Here is a 21106-nt window from a genome sequence, read left to right on the forward strand (position 1 = left end):
GATGAATAGTACGGTTTTAATTAACAGTCTTTCAGCCACTGAAGATGACACATTGGACCATGTTTTTGAAATCCCTGAGCAGTGTGCGTCACATTTTCCTTCAGATAAGCTGCAGCTGGACTCTTCTGAAATAGATTTAGAAACCTAGTGCCTGACCACTAAACTTTCTTAGTACTTTTTACCAAGGTTATGTGAAGGCAAGATGGGAAGCATTGAAGCCTCTGGTACTTGTAATGGCAAAGTAATAAATATCCTATGATAAACAGATCACAGGGAGTGTTAATGACAATGTATTGGCACTCTTATGTGGTGTGGTGGATCCTGGTTTCCTGATCACTTTGGTTTCAAACAAAGGCCGAGCTATGTTGCATGGAAAACAAACATTTCTGTTCCATAATTTGTTTTAAACCAAAAGGGAAAATACAACATTTAATTAGCTGCAGTAATGGGTGGCTGCACATTTCCTTTGAACTTGGGAGAATGTTATATTATACATTATTTTATAATGTGCCCAATTTGACTGCTGTTCAGTATATGAACAACCAAGCAGTTTTCTTCCATTATCAGTGACATTATCTTGTGTGTTTAGTTTTATGCCATTGGGCTGCATAAAAGCACAAAGTTCATTCTATATAAAACATTATTAGTTTTCCAATAAGACAGTATAGAAATTAATAATAATAATAATAATAATAATAATAATAATAATAATAATAAAAGATGTAATTTGGCTGATAAAAAAGTAAAAATCAAGCCAAACTGAAATCTACTTGGTCTTGTGGAATTTCAGCTGGATGTTACACCTTCTGACTATTATTTATATACTTGTATATGAGCTTCTTATGTGTATATATATATATATATATATATATATATATATATATATATATATATATATATATATATATATACAGAATGATACCCAAATGTTATGTACGGTTGTTGCTGCGCAACATTTTCAGTTTCGTCTTGGTGTCAGAATAACTCTGCGTCGCCTGGCTTTTTAAATACATGTCTTTTGCTCAGGATGCGTTGTGTTACTGAAGAGATTTATTTGATCAGACATTGGATATATTGTAATGGTGGTTCATAGAGCTTGTCAGAATGTAAACACGTTTTTTCACACATTTGTCTGATGCAATTATTTAGCTGTACTCTTGGACATATCCCCATTCACATTCATTTCTTGTGTTTTATCGATACTCCTCCATTGATATATATATATATATATATATATATATATATATATATATATATATATATATATATATATAGGAGTATGGAGTAGCTTTGTTTCACTGTTTTTGCAGATTTATTTCTTCAACAAGGCCTTAGACAAAGAGAGAGAGGACATATAATAAAAATAAGCCATGGTATTCACTTCTCATGGTTAGTTTTAGCAAATGACGGGGTGGAAAAGTATTATGGTGGAGAGAATATGCAGATTGACCAGAAGAAGCCCGAGAGCATTACCCACAGACAGCGCAGCACAATGATGGAGGGATTGTGCATGTGTGACCTGTTAACAGGGAGAGAGCCAGGATCTCAACGGATAAATAATTCAATACATTCACTCATCACAAAGCCTGGTGTGACAAAACTAAACAGGCTTGGGCTCTGGGTATGTTCCAGACTCAGATGCCCCTGCATTTCAATTCTGAAGCTTTTGTAGTGAGCATTGATACAGTATACTGATGTGTATGGTCAGATAATAGCTGATTGAAAGCAGCAGGGAATGCCCCTCATGTATATACAGCCATCGCATGCAAGCCTGTCCAAAGAGCAAGGCCCTTCCTCACAACAAGAGCTTCACTGATGGCTGTAGAATGAAGTCTGACACATAAAAAGGATATTTTGATTCTTAATTTATATAATGTGTGGGTATCTACTGGAACAATACATTTAAAATACATAATTCACTAATCTATGTAACAATTACATGTAGAATAATTAAGCTTACAGTTCTACTGAGCAGTATTTCACAATAAATTAAATATAATAATAAAATAATGATAATAATAATAAAAAATCTGTTCTAAATTATGTTATTCCCCTTTTCCTGTCATTACTTCAAAGCAGCTAAACAGACTTCTTTACTGGTGCTTTACTGTTGGATTGGGACTGAGATTATCAACCTGTCCCTTATTGCTGTTATCCTCGGCAACAATGAAAGGTATTTCCGTGATATTGTCACACTGCATTACGTGCAGACCACATGTAGCACCCGGGGCCTCAGCGGGGGGGTTGAGAATGAAGGGAACAGTATAGTGGGAGAGAGCAGCCAGACAGATTTCATTCCGATGTGTTCATTTCTCATTAAAAACAACAAAAATACAAAGAATTTAAATCAGTAAAATTCACAAAATCACACAGAGAAGCAAACAACTAACCATAGAGAAATGCAGGTGAGAGGAGGCAGTAAGGGCTGAATAGGAACATTACATTTTTTCATCTTTTTCCTTCTGTTTCTCCCACTACCTCATCCTCTGCCCTCTTCTGGGAGTGGCCACCCTATCATTGGTGACACAGGGGCTTTAAATGCTGTAAACTTTAAATTCAGTCATCCAATTGGTTTGCTCTACACTGCACAGGGACTGGAGAGGGAGAAGACAAATTCAACAGTGCAAAAAGTAAAAAGCAAATATAATTAAAATAATCAAAGCAAACAAATTGTGCAGTGGGCGGGGAGACTGATATTTAAAAAAATCTGTTGCAATCATAATAACTACATTTGTGCTGTGTCGCTTCCTGCTCGAGTGAGCCATAAACCCAGCAATCTCTGTCAGAGTGCAGGTCGACCTTGCACTGTCTGAGTCCAATTAAAAAGCATGTTCCAGTAGTTCTAGAAGAAAATAAGGGGGCTTTATAGCTCATGGTCTGCATCTCACTATCATTCATAAGAGGAAAGTAGAAAAAAGAGGCCTATTGATAATGATCATGTTATTACAGCCATAGAGTTACAACTGGCTGGCCAGTGAAGAGATCTGCAATTGGCTGACAAAGAGATGAATGACCTAGTGTAGCTGCCTGTATATGGAGCAAACCAGGAATGGATGTGTACAGCAAGTTCATCTTTAATGGTTTTCCTCTTAAGAAATGAGTGCTGTACATATTGTAAAGTCAGTGTGTAATTCAGACATGATAGACTTTTTAAACTTGCACTTCTTGTACATTTAATGCATATTTATTCAGCAGAGCAATCCCCATTATACGGCATATTAAAAATGCAGTGCATGTCATAATATGTCATAAAGCTGCACTTTAGTTGGAATAAAGCTTTTCTTGTTTGTTTGTTTGTTTGTTCATGAACTGTATGTACATATGGGAATTAGGGAAATGTAATTACTCTGAAACGAAGCTCAAACAATAATTTCTCTGGCTCTTGTATTCTCTGCAAAGCTAGGCTTTCTGCTTAGACACTTAAAATATACATATATATTGAAGCATTTTTTTATTTTCCTGAACAAAGGCTATGTTTTCCATCACAGTAATTGCATTGGTGTGCTTTAGGAGTATAGCACCAGGGGTGAGAAAATAAACAGAACATGCTGTAGACTTTCCAGTTACATCGTAGGATGTGTGTGGCTGTGTGAAACTGACATGCAGAACCATGCCCATGTCTTCATACACAGGCTGTGGGTGTAATGTCAAAAACCATATAGTGCTGGAGCTGATCATGCGTACAGTTACTATTTTTCCCACAACAATAACACATTTGTGATATTATTTCCACAGTTCTCTCGGTAAAGTGCTGCTTTGCATGTTCTAAATTGAGATTTAGGAGCTTTAAAATAGCTTAATTTATTTACATTTTTCCATGTGTTACTTTGAATTGATTTATATGCATTCTATACACCATAAAGATCTATCAATGCAGTAAATGTGTATGTGCGTGTTGGAAAAACAAGGGCAAGATGAATGAAAACACTGTTGTTCTGCTTCTCTGATACTTAGTGAGATCTGATGGATAATGATTACTGTGCACATGGCTAGAAGGAGAAAATGAAGACAAGAGAGAGCAATAATGTGCTTGGATTTCCACATAAATGTCCTCTACATGTTGTTCATGAGATGACATAAGGAAAATTATGTAAAAGGTCAATTCAGCAGCGGCTTGGAGGACTCATTCATGGGGGATGTGGGCTACATTCGTCAACCCTTTCAGTTCTTCTGAGAATAAATATCTTAAGTTACAAGATTAATATTTAAACTACTTATAGAGACTTGAAAGAGAATCTTGAAAGATTAATGTGACGCTTTATAATATTGTTGTGTTTTCATAATGAGGAAACGAGACAGGTGTAAACTTAATGTGGAGATACATATTTTATGAATGTGGCCCATAGGGTCCTAGTATATAGTACTGAATGAAGTATTTCTCATTGTGCAGAGGTGTCTGGAGAGCGTGTAGGTTATAGCTGGGATAGGATCTCGCCTTGTTGTGTCCAGGTTTTAACCACCATTAACTGCCACTAATAGCGATGAAAGATCCTATACCATACTATGCCAAAGGAAATTACCTTTACAATATCTGTTTTTGTAGTTTAATTGGGTATTCGTGTAATGAGATACCCAAGCCATGCAAAATGTAATTAAATGTATCTTCAGTGTGCACTGTCCTCCCTTTTATTTGGTATACAACACTGTGCAAACATTTTAGGCTGGTGTGAACAAATTCTGTAAAGTAGGAATGCTTTCAAAAATAGACATGTTAATAGATTATATTTATCAATGAACTCAATGCAAAGTGAGTGAACAGAAGAAAAATCTATATTTGGTGTGATCACCCTTTACCTTCAAAACAGCATCAATTCTTCTAGGTACACTTGCACAAAGTCAGGGATTTTGTAGGCATATAGTCGGGTGTATGATTTAACAATTATACCACACAGGTGCTAATGTTCATCAATTCAATATGTAGGTTGAAACACAATCATTAACTGAAACAGAAACAGCTGTGTAGGAGGAATAAAACTGGGGGAGGAACAGACAAACTCAGCTAACAAGGTGAGGTTGCTGAAGACAGTTCACTGTCAAAAGTCAAACACCATGACAAGACTGAGCACAGCAACAAGACACAAGGTAGTTCTACTGCATCAGCAAGGTCTCTCCCAGACAGACAGGGGTTTCCAGATGTGCTGTCCAAGCTCTTTTGAAGAAGCACGAAGAAACTGGCGACATTGAGGACCATAGACCCAGTGGTTGGCCAATCTTCTCTGATTGTTTGTCTGGTGTCCTGTATACCATCACTTTCTGCATACAGCCCTTCTGAATTAACCACATTACACATAGGCTGTGTAAATATCTGAGAAACAATTTAACTGATGACTATCTTATCTATGCAGATATATTTACTCAACATATAATGATGAGGTTATGCTTGTAAAACAACCGTAGGAATAGCATCAATCATCAGACACAATACACCACATAGAAAGGTGTAAGCAGCCCCCCTCTGAAACATCAAACATGAACCTAACCATACACTGACAGGCATTATATCATATGCATCACAAGGTCATTGGCACATATCCCATACATAGAGAGCTTTGATTTATGAAGCATTTTAGTCATGATGCCTGTCTTAGCATAAGTACTTTTAATGAAGAGAATTTTGGAGGAGTCATGGGATTGATTGGTTCTGGAGCCAAGCCCAACCTTAACCCTGAAAGTCAGTATACCTTTATACTTCAATGTACCCAGCTATGTAGAATTATATCTCTGTGCTGCAGAGCCACATTAAGAAGAGGAATTACTCAGAAGAGGTCGCTGTTCTCTTAGCGACTGACTTGGATACTTAAGAATGTGGGTGACATGTAACTGCTTTGACAGACATGTTCAAGTTTAGACTTTAGAGATTGTATCAGGGACGTTATAGTTGCAATCATTCATCTCCTGTGCATACTTAATCACTTACAGTGACTCACTGGGGATGTGGGGACAGCAGTCTTGATACAGCTGGGGAGCCATTTACAAGTGTGCTTTATCCATCTGTCATCCGCCTGAGTGACACAGTAGGGGCATGAGAGAACTTTAGAATGGAGATTAATGCATTTTGCTGTTCTTCAACCTGTTTAAATGGATCGTAATCCTATAAATAAAACTCCCATATTCTTCCTGAAAGGTGGAAGGCAGTTAGAGAGTCACCTTAAAGAGACTGTCGTTTATGAAATAAGAATAATTAGATATTGAGACTAGAAATCTAACATTATAAGCGTGGTACAATCTACATTTTACTTGCCCTAAAACCACCTGCCAATACAATGCACTATTCCCTAGATGTAGTCTATCCAATCCTTTAAGCTGATTTGAAGACTTATCTCTACCATGGTCTTTCAATGATAGAGTGAGGGGAGAGAGGGAGCGGAAATGGGCATTGGGAGAGATATAGTGTGATAGTGACACTGGAAAAAGAGAGAATAAAAAAGCAGAAGAATAGGAAGAACCGAGGAGAGAGATTGTGTAAGTCAAAGGCAAAAATAAAACATTTAAATGCATTAAAATTTCAGTTGGTAACACAACAAAAAATGAAAAAGTCCAAGGGGGTGAATACTACCTATTAATATAGGTACAGTCTGCAGAGATGTGTTTTAAATAATCACCGGAAGCTGGTCAGGCACTGTATGGTCCTGACCTCAGTGGGAGGGTTGTTCCACTACTTAGGGACGAGGGTGGAAAAGGAGCTCTGGAGGAAGGAGAGAGGAGAGTTGGTACAGTGAGTAGTCTGGCACAGGTGGACTCACAGAGATGAGAGTCTGTATGGTAGCTAGGTGCAGTCTGGTCGAAATAACGGTGGGTAAGAACCAAAGTCTTGAATTGGATATGAGTAGTATGTGTGAATTGGGGCAGAGTGAACACCAGATATGCAACCAAGTTTTGGCTGAGCTGGAGCAGGTAGGTAGTTGTAGTAATCCAGGAAGGAGAGAACTAGAGTCTGGACAAGCAGCTGAGTCGAGTAGTTGCTGAGGTAGGGATGGAGTGTTAGTTGCTCATGAAGAATCAGCCAGTGCGTGTCAGTGTGCAGATGTGCTGGGAGTAGATTTCAGTGTCATTGAAATGTAGAGATCAGTAGAAGGTGATGAGGAGGAGGGAAAGACGAGGGTGACAGATTTGGAAAGGTTAAGCTTGAGATGATGCAAGTGCATCTAGGGAGGGATTCAAGGGAGAATGAGAAGAGGGAAAAGAATGGAAGATCTGGGCATCATTTTTTCTAAGCAAGTGTTCTTTCAATATAATTTGTAACATTGGTAAAGATGTGTGAAAACAGTGGATTGAGGTTGAGCATTGATGTAATCCCATTGAGCCACTTGACATACGTCCATGGTCACAGAAGATAAGATGGACCTATCTCAGGTCCCAATGAGGTGGGTAGTGTAGGTTTTGTCTGTGTTTCTCTTAGGGAAAGAACATGCACTTTGGGAATACCAAAATATTTAACTGAAAAGGTGGACAAATATCTCATGCATAATGTAAAGATACAAAACAAAATGATTATTAATGACATACCATATATTCTGTATTGCCTGGCAGATGTGGATAACTAACACGGTGGTATGCTCGGCTATGCTATCGATGGAAAACATACAGGGTGATCAAGAGGTCCCTGTGCAACTACAATAATTAACAATACAGTTGTATTTACTTTATTTCTCTCAACTTAAACTGGAATGTGTTTTTATGAACAAAATAAGATAAGTGGATGACCATTGACCATTGTGCGTGTTAATTACTGCAGGTGTACAGGGACTTTCCGATTACACTGCATAAAGGAAAACACTGAGTATAAAAGTTTAAAGAGAAGCACATGAATAATGAACATACCAGCCCTTTAATCAAAGACCCAGATACACAGAACAATTGAGGCTTGATGACCCAAATAAACTCTAATGAATTAACACAATCTGCAGATTCTAGGCACCCCATTAAACTCCTTGATTGGCCAGGTATGTTATATGTCATAAGGTTCAGTAACCTGGAAAGAATGTATCCAATCATAAAGATGGAATTCAACATGGATTTTCAAGCTACTATATTGTAATCAAGCATCGTGTTTTCACACGTTTGTCTGATGTTTGCTATTGGTTGATGATATATTTTTTTAATTCATGTCCTCGCTTTTATTCCTAATGAAATGTTAATGAATCAAATTTAATACCAGGTATGGGGATTAAGAAAAAATATCTCACTTCTGCTATTGACCTTAGGTCTACCCATTTGGTAACAAATCCATACCCAGTTCTGGAATTCTAATAAGAATTGAAATAAAATTGAAATCCTATCACATATTTGGTTAGTAACTATTTTATTCATTACTTGCTCCTGTCTTGTGTATCAGAATAAAATGCATTCTTATTATATCATTTAATGTATTAAGAATCATTAATTTAATATTTTGTAATGTGGACACATGCCATCCCCCAGTTATCTTTCACATTATGCTATTTGTTATTCATTTTATTTACTTTTACCAAAATTAAGATTTAAGAGTAAATTGAATACAGTATGTTAAAAAAAGGAAGAGTAATCCAGATTCAAATAAAATGGATTCCACAATCTTTATCCCTTTTGCGTGATAGGAAATGGTTCCCTGGTGAGCCTGTCTTTAGGATTTTATTAAGAATTAATAAATCACCATCCATACTCTCAATTACCACCACGGGGGTTTTCCCTAGTGCATCATTATGCAATGGGAGGTGATAAAAGTCTATTAAATAATCAACCACCTTAAAAGTGGTGATGTCCTGTGATGTGGGGGGGGGGAATCTGTTGCCAGAACCATGTCTCAAACTGAATTTTATTTTATGAAACAGTAATTGATGCGGATAATATTAATTCTATAAACTTTGATCCAGCCGTTAGTAGCAAATTCCAAAGCCAGTATTGAATCCTCCCCTAATGGAGAGCTGTCATGGAGTGATGCATTTTAGATTGACTTTTGGTAGGTGTGCTTAGGAATCCAGATATAAATATCCTTGTATTGTATATTTAAATTAACACTAAGCACATTTATGTTGTCTAACCTGATTATTATTATTATTTATTTCTTAGCAGACACCCTTGTCCAGGGTGCTAATCAGGGCAGAGAGAATATCAGACGAGCCACAGAGTTCTGGATGAGCTGGAGCGGCGGGTAGTAGTTGCAGGCAGGCCGGCCAGGAGGGAGTTGCAGTATCCAGGTGAGAGAGGACCAGTGACTGGACGAGCAGCTGAGTCGAGTAGTCGGTGAGGAAGGGACGGATTCAGCGTATGTTGCTCAGGAAGAATCTGCAGGTGGGAGTCAGCGTGGTAATGTGCTGAGTGTAGGAGAGCGCAGGATCAAGGGTGACTCCTAGGTTCTTAGTGGAAGAGGAGGGAGAGAGTGTCATAGATTCCAAGGGGATTGAGATGGAGAAGTCAGCAGAAGGTGAGGAAGAGGGGAGAAAAAAGAGGAGATCAGATTTGGAGAGGTTAAGCTTGAGGTGGTTTGAGTGCATCCAGGTGGAGATATCAGACAAACAGGAAGAGATGTGAGAGTGGATGAGAGGGTCAGAGGAGGGAAAAGACAGGAAGATCTGGGCATCATCTGCATAAAAATGGTAAGAGAAGCCATGGGATGTGATGAAGGGGCCCAGTGTAGAGAGAGAACAGGAGCGGGCCCAGGACAGAGCCTTGGGGTACGCCTGTGAGGAGAGGCTTGGGGGTGGATGAGGAGCCTCGCCATGTCACTTGGTAGGTCCGGTCGCTGAGGTAGGAGGAGGTAGGAGATCAGTCCCAGAGATTCCAAGGTCAGCAAGGCAGGAGAGGAAGATGGAGTGATAAAATGTAAGTGATGCTGTTTTGGTCTTGCACTGATTGCACAGGTTAAGAATTAGAAATCATGCACATTTATATTTACTGTTGGTTACAACATTTTCAGGAGTGGGATTATTATCATCCAAGATGGTGGACTGCATCACAGCTATTGTTGGACAGTAAACCTGAGGGGACACCAGTCTACATTTTGCTAGAAAACGTAGAATGAAACCAGTTGCTTCTACATTTTTGCTTCTACTTTCAGGGGACACCATTCTACATGTTCTACAGAATGTAGGTAGAATGTTTATGGGTAGACAATTATATTATGAACAATTAATTATTTTATATATATATATATATATATATATATATATATAAATATTTTTCATTATGTTTCATTATTATAAGAATGAATATTATTGAGCAAATATATATTTTAGTGAACCTAAGTGTAAACTGGAAGAAGTTTACCAATACCAGCATTAAACAAGGCAATTAATTTAGTTATTGTTGTGCACCATGTGTTCTCCATACAACAACAACAAAAAAGAAATAGAGACAACAGTACAACGTAGGAACTCAAAATAAGTTTTTGCATTGGCACTACTAGCAGCACTACTAACTAAATTTGTCGGTTAATCACTTACATTTAGCAGCATCTGACTCTGACACTTTTTTCTCACTTAACATCCCAGCCCCACTTTGCATTATTTACTGTTACTTTTCCATGCCATTTTTTTCCACAAAAGAAGCAGACTTCCCTCAATGGCTATGTCACTGTCAGTCAGTGTGTGTGTGTGTGTGTGTGTGTGTGTGTGTGTGTGTGTGTGTGTGTGTGTGAGGGAAGGGGCGGTGCTAAGGGCTGCAGCCGCTGTACAGAAGGAAGAATAGACCAGTGGGCCGGTCCGTGTCGCTCACCTCTTTAGCCCTCCCATTACAACCCTTTTTTTAAATTGGGGCAGCACAGTCAAACGGCTGGCTGGGACATTATATATGTATATATAAAAAAGATTTCACAGATACATTACTTGATAGTACAAAATAATACAAAATATATGAGCTAGGAACTGAGATAGGAACTACAACTGTCACAGTTGATAGCAAGTAATGTCAGTACACTATCAGGCCATTAGCGGACTGGCTATCTGGAGCACCGGGAGAATTCGTGGTTGGACCATTGGTGATCTTGCATTTCCTGGCTCATATATTTTATATTATTTTGTGCTATCAAGTAATATACAGTATCTGTACAATATTTTTCCCCTTGTACTATCTTGTATCTGTATCTTATAAACATTTTCTGTATCTTTCCTGCAATTTTTTCTTCCTTCTAAAATACAAAACCATGAGTGAAATGGAAGTAATTAATGGGCCTCAATAATATGATAAATGGCCGGCGTATGGCCTGCGGCTTGCGTGTCCCTGCACTATGCAGAAGCGAGCAGCAGGCCCACTCTGTATAAAGCACACCAACTACTAGCTCACTGGAAGACGTGAAATAATTAGCGGCAAGTGACAATACATGCAGTAATTAATTACAATAAATACATTCATGAATACACTTCTATGTCTCTATTTTAAACAACTATAACTGCATATCTCTCTACAGAACAACAGCAGTGGTATCCAGACCTGACCCCGGAGCTTGTACAGTACACAGACACTCCAAATGCCAGACGATATTGATATCGCAATTGTAGTGTCTGTTGTAGAGTTTGCAACTGAAGGATTGGAAACTGAAAACTTGTTTTGCTTCAGTTAGGTACCGAACAGTACAGCAGGGGTCTCCAGCCCTGGTACTACATATTGACATGGTCTGGCGTGTAGGTTTTGTTTCACAAATGGGGGGGGGGGGGTTGGGTACTACATACACCTATGGATATGGTAATAATGGTAATTGTAGATTTTGCAGTTGTTGGCTGGATTCATGAAGAATTCATTAGGGGAGGCAATTCACTGTCCTTTCGATATCCAAAATGAAGTGATCAGTCAGGTTATTAACTTCCTGGCATACTTTTCACGTACACACAATATTATTATACTCACATAAACATACATTTATATATAAATATACTCTTTTAAACAGAGACAGCAGGCCAGCACTACTATTTGACAGAGCAACATGTTGGGGGGATCCAAACTCCAGTATAGAATTAATTTCAAACACCCCCACAGAGAATGAGCTCACAGGTTGCATTCAGTAGCCGGATCAATGCCATGCACCTCTCTGCTAACGCTGTGAGTGTTAGTTTCACTTTAAGAGTCTTGTTGGAGCTGTGCAAATCGCCATTGCTGGGCTGAGCAGCACAGCGCCGGGAGGGGAGGCTGTGGTTTCCGGTATAAAGACACACCGAGGAGCGGAGCTGTTGCTGCTGGAGCTTCATCTGAGCCTATTGTTGCGAGAATAGAAACACCTGGGCTTTTCAAACAGTCACAATCCAACCAAGAAGATCGCGGCTGCCTTTCTAATAAAAACACAAATCCACACAAAGAAACAGATGCTGTTTGGGATATATACATTGTGAAGAGGAAGAGCTGTGTTTGACAGTGCATATAGTAAAGCGAGCCATTCCAGGGGGTGTTATTTCATGGGGATGTGTTCAAGGCAAGAGAGGATACAAAAAGACGTCGACATCGTGATCCAGAGGTGCCGGGCAGAGAAGGACTGCTTGTTCTCTGGTGAGAGGGCTACTAACGTGTTTATTTTCATAGTCTTCTATTTTTCATAGAAATATATTTTCCTGCACACGTAGACGACTAAACTTCCTCGTCGGTGCATACGTAGAGAAAGCAGGGCTTTATTGAGAGAGAGAGAGAGAGAAACAGTTATAAAGGGATTTAGGACTAGGAGTTAATTGAGAATTCACTATTCATCATCATGTGTGGTCTGATTCTGTTGATCATGAAACAAAAGACAGGTAGGCACCAGCATGGTAATAGTATACATGCATGATTATGTGTCGATAAACACGGTGGTATTGTGCACATATGTTATTTATTAGATTTTAAAAAAAAAAAAACCCGGACACCATTATTATTATGCTAGTCATGACGTTAACTTGTGCAACCGACCCTATCAGGTAGAGCTTTACGTGGAAAACAAATGCTGGAGAAACAGCGAGCGGGATGTGCGGCGCGGTTGGAGAGGATGCGCCTCGGCATCAGTTCTGTCACTAGAAATCCCCTCTGATGTTGCCATGGAAACTGCACTTGTTGAAAAGGGACTTTTCCTGCGGTGGTACTCTCTCTACATCTCCCTCTCCCTCTATCCTCTTTTGTGACAGATCTTTTTTTTTTTCCCACCTTTTATTTCAGATTTCCGATACTCCGACTCCACCTTTACTTTCACCTACTCCAGGGGCTCTAGAAGGTAATTTGAATGGTGCATATGAATGATGTTCTGCAAAATGGTATGTTTCGTACAGCACAGGTTATCTGTAGTACGGGGCTTACTGGACAAAAGTCCCTCAGTGGCACGGAAATAAGTGCTTAGAAGAAAAACATCAGTGGTCAATTACATAAACAAACAAACACAAAAATGTTATTGATTTGAATTCCGTTATAATGCATAGACCATGATATTTCCCCTACACCTGTTATTTTGAGGACATTGTCATGTTGAAGAATATGCAATTTTGTTGTATGTGACACCTCCCTCATTCTCATTACCTTATTTATATATGCATGGTGCTGTTTTACCCTAGACGCTATTGGAAGAACCCTAGACATGCCTTGAGCTCCCTAGTAGATGCATAAATAATACATAAGCAGTTATCTGAATTTGAGCAAATGCAGTGCCATTGCTTAATATTTTATTGTGTAATTAAAATGCTCAGAAACACTCAAGTATAGCTTCTGGACCTACCGGACAGCAGAGTACTTACAGTTGGGAGAAAGATGTAACCTGTTTAGAAGAATGATGCTGACCTCTCACTCACCAGTTGTATAGGAGAATGTGGTTCTCCCAGCTAAAGCAATGCTTGGCATGATTCACAGCAAGATGGTGAGCAGTCATGGGTTGTTTCTCAGAAAGGGTGTTGTCAGGGTACATTGGGATTCCCAGGCGCATTCCAGACTTGTTTATCATCGGCCGAGACCACAGTTTGCAGGCCGGTCTGTGATTCCGTCTCTAAAGGCAGTGGTAGAATGGCCTATCTTGGAGAAGGGTATGGGTTTTTGTCCATTAAGGATGTTATTTCTAGGTGGTAGAACACTAGACCTTTCCGTCCAGGATGTGGCGATGTGTTTACTCTCCATGTTGAGTCCTACACACTGTTCCACTGCCGCAATCGTAACAGCCTCTTTCAGAGATGAAAGACACATCATGTGTTATCCATAGAGGCGGATGCGTCAAATCATTTTACATTCTGTACTGTGACTCAAGGAAAGATCTCAGAGCTACATGGCTTTGTGGTTTCAGGTTTCATGGGCCGCATACCATTCTTGACATTTTTACTCCAAAAACTCTACCTGCAAAGTGACAAAGACCCCGTTCACACTTGAGGTTTAGGCTGGCCCAAGACTACCTTATCTTGTATGTGAACCCTCAAGGCCTGGGTGTAACGTTAGATCAGCTTTTTGAGGCAGCTTAAAGTCCTAAATGGTGGCCAGGGCCAGCCTATCTGTATATGTGAATGTGGGCTTGGGCTGACCTAAATGCGTCAGTCCATGACAAAACTCAAACCACGCCCCTAGAGATTCGACTGCCGAACTGTACAGTTTCAAAGGAAATGCCGCTTTAATTTTTCCCCCCTCTACTAAGTAATTGAAGTGTTAACTTTACTGTAGTGGACAGCACGTTGCAATTATCAGGCGTAACATGCATTGCAAAATTGTGAACGGGACCACGTAACTCTATGCACTAATCTGAATTAGGCAATATAATGATATTCATCTAAAGCATCTTTCCATCAAAAATGCATTTTAAAGCAGCTGTTTGCTACGCAATCCAATATGCAATTATAAGATGTTGACTTGTACAATTCAAAATGTTGGCTTTAAAAGGTAGCATAGTGGGACATAGTAAATAAAGCACTGCTTACATTTTGGATGGAAGATGCTAATTTTTATAAGGATATAAGTGGGTGGCTTCTTTCGATGGGTATTTTAGATGGTTACACAATCCAAGCTCTTAGAAATACCGAGCAGCAGACAGAGATGTCCACCATGGCTGCTGGACTGCATGGGACATATATCAAGCTCCAGCCCAGAAAATGTCACAAAGACACTAACACTTTTGACGTGCTATATTATATATACACATTTCAGATTTTAAATCTCAATATTGATAAATAATGCATAAGATGATATCTTGTGATTTAATGTAATGTAGATGTCCTACTAAATGCTTTTGATTGAATTGTATAACCACACTTTCAGACTTTTAGAACCAAAGATAGACATTTTGAAATTAGTAATGTATTAATTCGATTTCCCATTGAACCGTGCTAAACCGATTACATGTTTTGTCATCATATATTTAAAAATGTATATTAGATAGCATTGGCTACAAAGGGTTAAGAGTACTTTCAAAGACAACATACATGTGATTAGGTCAATATTAATAATGTATCCCTATCATACACTTGTAAGTATACCAAACTGGTTTGTTTTAGCCGAAGATCATTGTTTTCATTCCCAGCATACATTTTGTCACAACTTTAGGCCTCCTTTTCAGCCACATGTGTGAACACACATAGGCCACCTAAAACCTCAACTGTGAACATGGTCAGGAAAAAAGCAGGACTAAATTTCAGCTCTGGGTCACTTTAGTAAGTGTGAATGGGGTCAAAAAGGACTAGACTACCAGTGCTGAGTTGATGTGTATGACAGCATTATGTAAGACCTTCCACTGGCTGTAAAAGGATGCTCATTTAACTTGCTAGGCTGTAAAGGCCAGAGTCCGCCAGATACCCTGTGATGTAGCCGACCACATAACATAGAAACAAACAAAAAATAGAAATTAAAATTAAAATCCCTTGTGCCTTGACTTTTGTGCACTAAAAATGCTTCCCATACCACTGGATTATACTTTTCTGACTGATGTTCATATAGCACTGGTGTTTGAAAATGGCTTGATACTGTCATATGAATGTCTCTCCCTGTTCCAATGACAGAGAAATTACTTATTGTGGAACATTGTAGGTCACATTTTGGCAACATCTGTCCTTTACCTCAACATGGAACTTTATTGTTCCTACTGCTTTGCGTAATGCACAGTTAAATAAATTAATCAGGCGAAGTTGGGTTTTCTTCAAGGAGTGCACCAAGTTATGTCACCCCATGATTAGATTTCTGATATATTAAAGGAGGAACAGTCATTTGTAGTCTTATGTAAGAACCAAAAACAAAATAATCAAACCTATTTTAAAATGTGTTGCCGAGTTAGACTGTCCCTGAGTAAGTGGATGTCATTCTGCACCCCCCTTTTGTAATTTAGGAAGTTTCATGAATAAATTAATACATAAAAAAAGGATGTACATAAAACAAGGAAGTCTAACACAGTAGCTTGAATTTGAATTTGACAGAAGCATTAATCTTTGCAGATATCTTGTATGAAACATCATATGAGCACAGCCCTGTACATTTTTCAATGTTATCCTTCTGTATTTTAATAATTTCTTTGGTTTGTGTCTGACAGAGTAGGTTAGAAAGATAAGCATTGTTGTTAAGTTCAATGCATTTGGCTTGCATAGCCTTTTTCACTGGCTACTGTAATTTAAACTAGGCCTTTAGGCGTTACTGGATCTGACAAAGCTGTTAAGTTACTTCATGTTGTTGCTGAATACGTAATCTAGATGCTGGGTGGTTACTAAGTTGCACATTATAGCTGCTACGTAGAGAAATTGTATTATTTATAGACTATAGAACCATATCAGTCTTTGTTTAATGTCAGTCATCCTCCGTCCCGTCCCCCTAAAAAACAGTTCGTTGTTGAAATTTACCTGTGAATTTCTCTGGGCCTAACTTACAGTGCACTAGTATACTATTACTGAAGTATGTATAAAACACCAGTGTGTGTAACCACAATTTAGGACAGCAGGGCAACATTGTGCTAAAAACAAATTGTTATATTGCAAATATCTTACACAAACAGTGCACTACAGTTACAGAACAATAAAAACTTTAAAATATAAGTCTTCTATCTAGAATGATCTTACAATTTGCTTTGTTCAGTGTCAGTCAAAAAATGCAACTGATTATTAAGTTACAGCCTTGATGTATGCGTTGATCGGATGTATGTTTTGATGTATGTGTTCTCTCTGGTCACTATAGGTCGTTGCCTACTGTACTCATTTAAAAATGATTTTGCTTAGAAAACCAGTAACCAGTGGCTCATCTTTTTATTAGTACAGACCTTTTTATATCTAACTGTATAACTATTTAGTAGGGATTGATTAAGTCAGACAGATGGTAGAGAAGAATGGAGTGATGTAGTAAGTAGGGTTGTCAAAAATACCGATACTTCGATACTACCGCAATACCAAATTTCGGCTCTGAGCTGCGCATTCGGTAATATCGCAGTATCGGAGCACTGCACCTGCGCGATGAAACGGCACACTCGGGTGGAAACGAGGCAGCCGCTGTTGTAACCAATGACCGCGTTCCCGTCCCAGCGAAAACGAGGCTCTGAAAGCCTCAGTTGCGGAAGTGCGATAAACAGACGTGTCTCACTGTTGTGCTCCTGGCCGTGTGAGTGATTGCCTTTGTGACGGATATAAACCCTGTCATTTCACAGATTCCCAGTAGACAAACAAAAGGAAAGCCTGGATTATCACAATTCGAGACATTGCACCACTTTTCTGTAGTATTTTTGTTCAATTTGGTATTGATTGGACTGATTACAATCGGTGAGCTCGTAACACTAGAACCGCCGAGATTTCGGATTAAATACAACCACCGCACCCGTGTGTCTCCTGTATAAAACAGCTGCGTGACGACAACGAAAACTAAACAGTTGGATGAAACTTAAGAAGTATTTTTATTTTATTTTTTCTCCAAACGAGCGCATATAGGCTACATGAACAAACAAACTGTAAAACTGGTGTAGAAATTGGTATGCACATATGCTAGCAGATATACAATTAAAGAACAACCAGTTATACAAATAGCATAAAATTGAAATATAACATGCAGTGTGAAAGCACTGTGGAATGGGCGCGCTTTTGCCACAGACTGCGTGTAAACAGCGCGAAACAGCGGCTCTGTAGCAGCTCTCACTGCTGTGTAGTATGGCAAGCCAAATTATCATTTAAATATATCTATACATGATTTCGAGACATCTAAATAAGGTGTTTTTTTAAAGATCTCTAAATGATTTAGAGATACCCTCAAATAACATCCTGTTCATTTTGAGATATCTTCAAATGACTTCCTGTATTTTGGCTGAGATGATCACTTCCTGTTTCCGCATTCATTTACATAGAAACGAACGAACACGTTAACAGGAAGTGATAATCTTGGGCTACATACAGGAAGTGATTTGCAGATATCTTTAAATATTTGAAGATATCTGGAATTATTTGCAGATATCTTTAAATGATAATTTGGCTTGCCATAGTGTAGCGCTGCTGAGGGGCGTCTTCAGCCGCACCTGACACTAAACAATGAGCACAAGAGCAGACAGACAGAAAATTAGAAACTTGCGGAGCCGACGACAGGACAGGCAGGTGAGCGCTAGATCAGGTGTGATTCTTCAGTTGTGTGTGTTTGGTGTCATTTGCGAATAAAATAAATAATTATAATAATATGTGTGGACATTTATGTGTTTCAGCTCTCAACAGGATACATATTATTTCACAATGACAGCCCAGATTGTCAGCTTTATTGTATTCAAACCTACAGCATAAACTGCGGTCCGGCGGCTGAAGAAAGTTTTTATAACTTATTACATTCGACGAATTTACAGCAAACGCCATGTAGGTATTTAATTCATGTAAGAAATTCACGTACGCAGATATTCACTTCTGCATTGCAAAAGCCTCCACAATATGCGGCTCTAGTGTTCACTGATTCATAACAATTTAAAAATAACGTGTATTTACAATACAAATATTACTGATTCAGCTATATCTAAAGGCATGTTCATAATATAGGCCTAGGTAATGCTGCTCCATTTCGGGTTTTATTTTCTGGCTTTCAGATTCTTAACCGACATGGCTTTATCTATTAAAAGGGAAGTTACTCAGTATAAATGATTTACCTTCACTATAGCCAGTATTAATATTGTTTTACTATGGCTCAAGACTGGGTAGATGTATTTGCCTCTTATTTATTGTATTATTTTTTGGCCTGTATAATGACTGTTGTGTGTTACATGCATGTTCTGTATATCAAATAAAAGGACATTACATTTTCAATATATTATAAATATATGCAATTATAATGCAGTAAAACATGAATGTGCCTATTAACTGTTACTACAACAAGCCAGATTAAACCAGTCACAGAATGCTCTGTGTTATGTTGGCCAAAGAAATGACCAAAATATCCATGAGTGTAATTCGCTCCCTGCACTATTGTTCTGAAGAGAATGTGTGAATGTTACTGAATTCTGGAAACGTTTTCTTAATGCTATGATACCTGTGTTTACTGCTCCGGCCCATTTGATCTGGAGTGAAGACTGTGCATCTTTATGAAAGGAATGATAGTGTATGTTTATTTTTTATTTTTTTGCACGTGGTAATAAATTGGTATCGAGAAATTGAACCGGGATCATATCAAAGTTCAAAATTCTAGTATCGTGACAACCCTAGTAGCAAGCATATGTTAAGATAATGAGCCCCTGTTTGTTATAATTGTTATTTACAATGATATACTGCATTATTACAATTGACTGCAATGTATCCCAGTAAAACTCATGGAACTAAACTTATAGTCTAGGTTCTTCTGTATGAATTAGGCCCTTTGAAAGTGCAATATCTGTTGTAGAAAATCCACAGGTAAAGTGTTTTTCACAGAATTTGCATGGAATTGATGAAGGCATCCTGTTTACATAGCTTTTGTTTAATTCATGAATTAATTGTAACTGCTGGATTTGTGCATTGAGGGCAGATGGCACTGTGATTTTTCACAGCCAAGCAAGATTGTTTTCCATCAGTTCCAAAAGAAAAGAGATATAACTGGAATTAAAACATTTATGAAAACATGAACATTATGTTTTGTTGTATGCTTGGTGGACACAGGTTTTATTTACATGCTGGTGGAAGTCATTACATTACAGGTAGTGTGACCTTTCTTATTTAAGGTGAATATTGAATCAGTTTAACAATGTCTGCTGTGGACGTTTGTTTTGTTGTGTTGATTTTTGTTGTTGTTGTTTAGATAGTACTCCAACCTATTTAAAATGTAACCAGCCATAACCACCTTCAATAATTCAGAACAGTACCTCTACCGTTATGACTTATTTACCAGCACAAATTTCCAACCATTTGATTAAATTAACATTTCCTTTGAGTTACATTCTTTCACAGGTTGGAATATGAATTCCATCCAGTGGTGGAATGGCAGAGTAGTATTAGGAGGCAGGTGTTGAACAGATGGGGCAAGTGGGGCAGGTGTTGCATGTCCTTAGGTACAGCAATATTGATCTCCAAGCTGATGAGTAGAATCGTCTGGGTATCAATGGGACAAGCGGTCCCTGACTACAGTATACTATAAGAGAGGTTTTTGGAATCTCAGCATGATTGAGTGACACTTGATATCTAGAGACACAGTTGCATACAAGAGCAATTGTGAGAGAAAACAATACAATTAAAATACTAATTTGCTGAACGGAATTTCCTATTCATTTACCACCCAAAGTGCCCCTTTTCATACTGGACTCTTATTGCATTTTGGCATTAGAAAATATACTTTAATGGATTTGAAGAGCCATTTTCTTTCATAAGGAACAGTCACGGCTTTTCCTAAGGCATGTCGGACAAGAAGCCCTTTCGCCTGGGACACCTGAGCTGGACCTCCATTTTTCTTTTCTCTTATTGTCTTATTACCTGAGGCATGAAATTGGGACTTTGTTCAATGGTGTGCTTTTTAGTGTACCTTCATGAATGCAAAAGTCAATTTTTCTCATTTTATTTCATTCATTTTTTGTGCTGCTGTTTATTATTCCATTGAGAGACTCTGGATTCCTCTGCTAAGAATTACTCAAGTAATACTTAGCTCTGCTTTTCTAACGGTTTCCTTAAAATAGTTTAAAAGCATTCCTTTTTAGTTTATTTCATTTAACTTTGATTTAGGTTTCATTAAAATGAGGATTGCCTTACTTTTAGTCTGTTTGGTGTCACTCATGGAATTTCAATTATGATTGATTTGTATTGGCACTAATTATTAA

At 38.3% G+C, this 21106-nt stretch overlaps 1 protein-coding gene across 2 annotated transcripts in view; it reads left to right on the forward strand.

Moving 5' to 3' along the window:
- The first annotated feature begins 11920 nt into the window (after window positions 1-11920).
- Window positions 11921-21106, forward strand: part of parp8 (poly (ADP-ribose) polymerase family, member 8) — a 77217-nt gene continuing 68031 nt past the window's right edge. Inside the window, exons 1-2 of one of the 2 annotated variants that reach the window (XM_066712050.1) lie at window positions 11921-12453; window positions 13090-13144. In XM_066712050.1, coding sequence (XP_066568147.1) covers window positions 12363-12453; window positions 13090-13144 — 146 coding nt within the window. In that variant the 5' untranslated portion in view covers window positions 11921-12362. The remainder of the gene's footprint in view (window positions 12454-13089; window positions 13145-21106) is intronic. The other variant, XM_066712052.1, reaches the window with a different exon arrangement.

Source organism: Amia ocellicauda, chromosome 8 (genome assembly GCF_036373705.1).
Source record: "Amia ocellicauda isolate fAmiCal2 chromosome 8, fAmiCal2.hap1, whole genome shotgun sequence".
Classification (NCBI taxonomy): Eukaryota; Metazoa; Chordata; class Actinopteri; order Amiiformes; family Amiidae; genus Amia; species Amia ocellicauda.